This window comes from Fopius arisanus, unplaced genomic scaffold (assembly GCF_000806365.1).
Source record: "Fopius arisanus strain USDA-PBARC FA_bdor unplaced genomic scaffold, ASM80636v1 scaffold00242, whole genome shotgun sequence".
Taxonomy (NCBI): Eukaryota; Metazoa; Arthropoda; class Insecta; order Hymenoptera; family Braconidae; genus Fopius; species Fopius arisanus.
The window spans coordinates 85,547-89,737 of record NW_011887981.1 but is presented as its reverse complement, the minus strand read 5'-3'; the positions used below and the strand labels follow the sequence as shown (position 1 = coordinate 89,737).

At 38.8% G+C, this 4,191-nt stretch overlaps 1 protein-coding gene across 1 annotated transcript in view; it reads right to left on the bottom strand.

Moving 5' to 3' along the window:
* Window positions 1–327: 327 nt before the first annotated feature.
* LOC105272698 (uncharacterized) overlaps window positions 328–4,191 on the bottom strand; it is a 61,876-nt gene continuing 58,012 nt past the window's right edge. Inside the window, exon 3 of the mRNA XM_011314912.1 lies at window positions 328–742. Within this exon, the coding sequence (XP_011313214.1) occupies window positions 380–742 (363 nt within the window). The 3' untranslated portion in view covers window positions 328–379. The remainder of the gene's footprint in view (window positions 743–4,191) is intronic.

The following is a 4,191-nucleotide window of genomic DNA, read 5'->3' as shown; positions in this document are numbered from 1 at the left end:
AATTTATCTACTAGGGTATAATATCATATATATGATTCTCGACTGTGCAAATAAAATTACAAATACCTATACTTCCAGTTTCTGGTATACCAGAATAAAATATTATATTTCAACGGGTAACTGAACAGCCGAGTGGCAAGAGCGCGGAATTACAAATTATAAATGCCATCTTTCGATTCCTGGTGGTAGCATTTTTAAAACAATTCTTTATTATTAACACTCGCAGTGAAATAATTAAAAGTTCAGAAACACTTTTAAAAGACAATAACGAAAGAATTTAGTAACAGAAAAAATCTTTCATTAATTCGGGCCTCCGTCAGCCTTTTTTCCGTAAAAAGACTCACTCGCTCAGACCTTGACACTCAGCCTAAAATGTTTATCATGTTCGCCTTGGTTTAGGTAATGACCATCTAAATGCCCTCTGATACGAGTCCGCTCTAGAAGGTGTTCTGGGTGGGGGTTGGGGTGGTTGATCAGTCTGGTGAGTATTCGTCGTCTCAGAACTACTTTCACATTGACCATAAGTCTGTTCAATAGGTGAATCCCCTCGATGCGTCCTCTTGGTGGGCCTTTTTGGTGCCTGAGAAATTGCTGGCATTACGCCAGGAACAGACTGCAGACTAGCAGTTCGATGTAAAGACAGACGTGCAGGTTTTTTCGGTGGTGTGCCGCGGCTCTTGGCTTGATGGAAGTCATCAGTTACACAGTCCTCCGAGCGCTCTGAAGCACGACATTGCGTATCCTATAACACCAATATTTTTATACTTTTTTTCTATCGAATAGATAACACATTCTATCATAATTAATAGAATCTCGAAAAAATTTTTAGGGCTAAACTATCACTATATTATAGTGTAGAGAAAGGACGAACAAATATAAGAATAAAATTAAAACCAAATGGTTGCAGCAAAAGATTCCTATTTTTTATCATATGTTAACTTAATATGACACAAGGAGTTCGAAAGTGCAGTTTTTACACCCTGTCCGAATGTATGCATGTATGTGTGTGTGTATGTGCTATTTTTATTTCATAGATTTTCTTTGATTTGATTTCATCCGCAGGTCTATCTAACTCCATCTTTTTCTATTGAAATGTAGGTCTTTATTGGCCCTATCTATCGCCGTCAGTAGAGATGGATTTCATTCATTCGCGTTTCTAAACTCTACATTTTTCGAAAATTAGGTTTCTTCATAATATCTCCAAAAAAAATATCTGAACCAATTAAATGAAGGCTTAAAAAATGCATACAATAACTCGATTAATCTATCCTAATGTGCTCTGAAGCGAGTTCGAAGATGGAGGTGACACCAATAATCGTTTTTTTAATCTCTGTGAAATTGCCTCTTTTTAAGAGTATTTTGGTTATTTCTGCGTGTATCAGTCAGGAGATACAGACAATAATGTTTGAAAAAGTTTATTTAGGTTTGTCACTTCAGAGCGATGAAAAATCTCTCGGTACTGCTTCTCACGATTTCTCGTCTGGGAATTGGTATTACGTACTTCCCAATCTCGAAAACTTGAAAATCACTGCGGAAAAATAATATCCGGACTGTTGGGATGGGGTTTTTTTACTCGTGCGGAGTTTGGCGAGACGAGCCGAAAGCAAGGGGGCCAACCACACGAGAATTCGATCCAACAAATTGTCCATATTGGGAGAAAAAGAAATCTGACATCATAAAAAAGAAATGCTAATTTCAGAGGAGAGGTTTGAAGAACAGAGAGGAATGGATACCGATGGAATGCAAATAGTAAATTAGAGGTTTTAGTGATTCGTTACACTACTCCCTCCTCTGAAGGAGACATTGCCGTCTCGACAATCAAACAAACATGTTGTTATGAGCAACTGAAATATTGGTTTCAAGGAAAAGTTGAGTTTTGAGTTATCTGGGGTCTGTAATCCATATTCTCTTTGAAAAGCCTGACGGAAAATACAAAAGAGAATAGGCCTAGATTCGAATGAAATTGTCGTAGTCGGGAGCTTTGATGAAGGTGAGGCTTTTGTTGGACTGTGCGACAGGTTGGATGAGTTCTGGAAAATCTTGATCAGATAAATCTGAAAAAAGGAGTGTAACGTAACATTTTCGTATGGGGGTCGGAAATGACAGTTACCTTCGCTCTACTTTCCTAAAGCCTAACCAAACGTGCTAAAATGAACTAAATGGGCGCCAGTTAATTTTTCTGGGCCGGAATTACCAAACCGGAAACAGCCATAACTTAAAATTATTAACCTCGAAAGTCGGGGCTCTCTACCTGACTCAAAATTTCTCTAAAATCCACTAAAACTCAAAAGAAACAGAAACCCAGAAGGGGGCGGAAAGGAAAATCAGGTTTTCAGGGAAAGGTAACGGTCCTGGTTCGCTCAGTGTGCGGTTTATGGAGAGAGGGGTGGATTTTGGTGGAAACAGGGTGTTTTCGGGCATGCCTAATCATTGATTCAATTATCACGTAATTTAAATAAAAAGAAAAGATAAGTAAAGCGTCAAAAACAGATATTTTATTCAATTAATATTTAGGGAAAATTCTCAGACACAGGGGACTAGAAAAATCGAGTATCCCGTAGGAGAAATCAAGTCAACACGACTTCATCATCGACACTCAACGCGACAAGTTCGTTATCGATGCTCACCGTGAAATTATTCTAACTCACCCCGTAAAATTACCGCGTACCTCAACCAAATGTACATCAACATCAATCAAGTGTAACTGCATTGAGATTGACTTCCAGTTTTAATAAATTAACAATTTGTGTGTGGTATAATCTCCACGTATTACATTACATACCATCACCTCACAAATTTCCTGAAACCTTCCGATCCACCCAAATCAACGCAACGTTCACCTAACAGACATTAGAGATTAATGATCTGATATGGAAAATGGAAGGGATGAGGCTTTAAGTTTGATAGGAAGCCACTCTATAAATGTGAATTGCTTTTAGTTTCAAGTATGGAGATCGGTGAATGTGGTATACAACGTCATTCAATTTGTTTTGATGGAATAAGGTCCTTTACAATTACATTGGCGGTTAAGAAATTTCCCTTTAACTCTTCTAAGGTTGAAAAGTAAAACACTTGATGTTTTTTTATTTTTGGATGATTCAACTGGGAGTATTGAGATTTTCAGGATTGATGATCTACAGGTCATTATTGCATTTTACACCAATTTACTGGGTATTAATTCAATTCTGTAAATTCTTCACATTTAACGTATATACATAAATACGGATTTATTCGATAAAATGGTGACACTATCATGATTTTATTAGGTTGTGACGCACGCCGATACCTCAGAGCACTAAACTTCAATTTATTTTTTCAATTTGAAATGCAATCGCAACTCCCAAAATTTTTCCAGGGCGCCAATCATTATGATTATTTTCCAAGAGGCGCTGACTCCTCTCAACTCAATACAAAAATCAGTAAATTCAAAAACTCAAAATGGCTGGCTGTTCATTCACGAATCGACTCTTATTACAAGGGGGAGGGGGGACTATACCCCCTCTCTGGAATTCTCCTCTTCTTCAACAAAGAAGACCCGGGTTTTCCAATTCAAAAAGAAAAATATTGTGTAACGAGCATCGGGTATGCCCGTTAGTATCGCCAAAAAGAAATAATAATAAAGAGAGTGAGAGGGGAACGGTTATGTGTACGCGTTAAAATAACGATTAATTTCCCCCTTCGAGGTGGGTTCGAAATGAGTTAGATGGGTGGTGATTAGACGATATTAGGATTTTCCCCCTTCGGGGTGGTTCAGGGAATTTAGGGTTAAGGTCAGGGTGAGTTTCAGGATCGGGTTAGGTCCGGCGAAAGACGCCGGCGCTCCAGGTGAAAGGGTTTAAGGGGCTGATTGGTACGGGTGGAAGGCCGTACGGGGTAAAGATATTAACAACCCCGACGGATTGCCAAAGACTGATTACGGGTGGAAGGTCGTACGGGGTAGATTCAGTCACTACCCTTACGAATTGCCAAGACTGAATACGGGTGGAAGGCCGCACGAGATAAAATCAGTCGTTATCTCGGCGGATTGCCAGAAAGTAATTAACGGTTAAGTTTAGAAATTGTGACCTTGGCCGGGGAATTAAAATATAATAATTCCCGGCGAAGGCACGATATTGGGGAATTTACGATAATCTGAAAAATGAAAGGGAACTTTATTATGATTTATGGGAGGACCTGAAATAATAAGAGGGA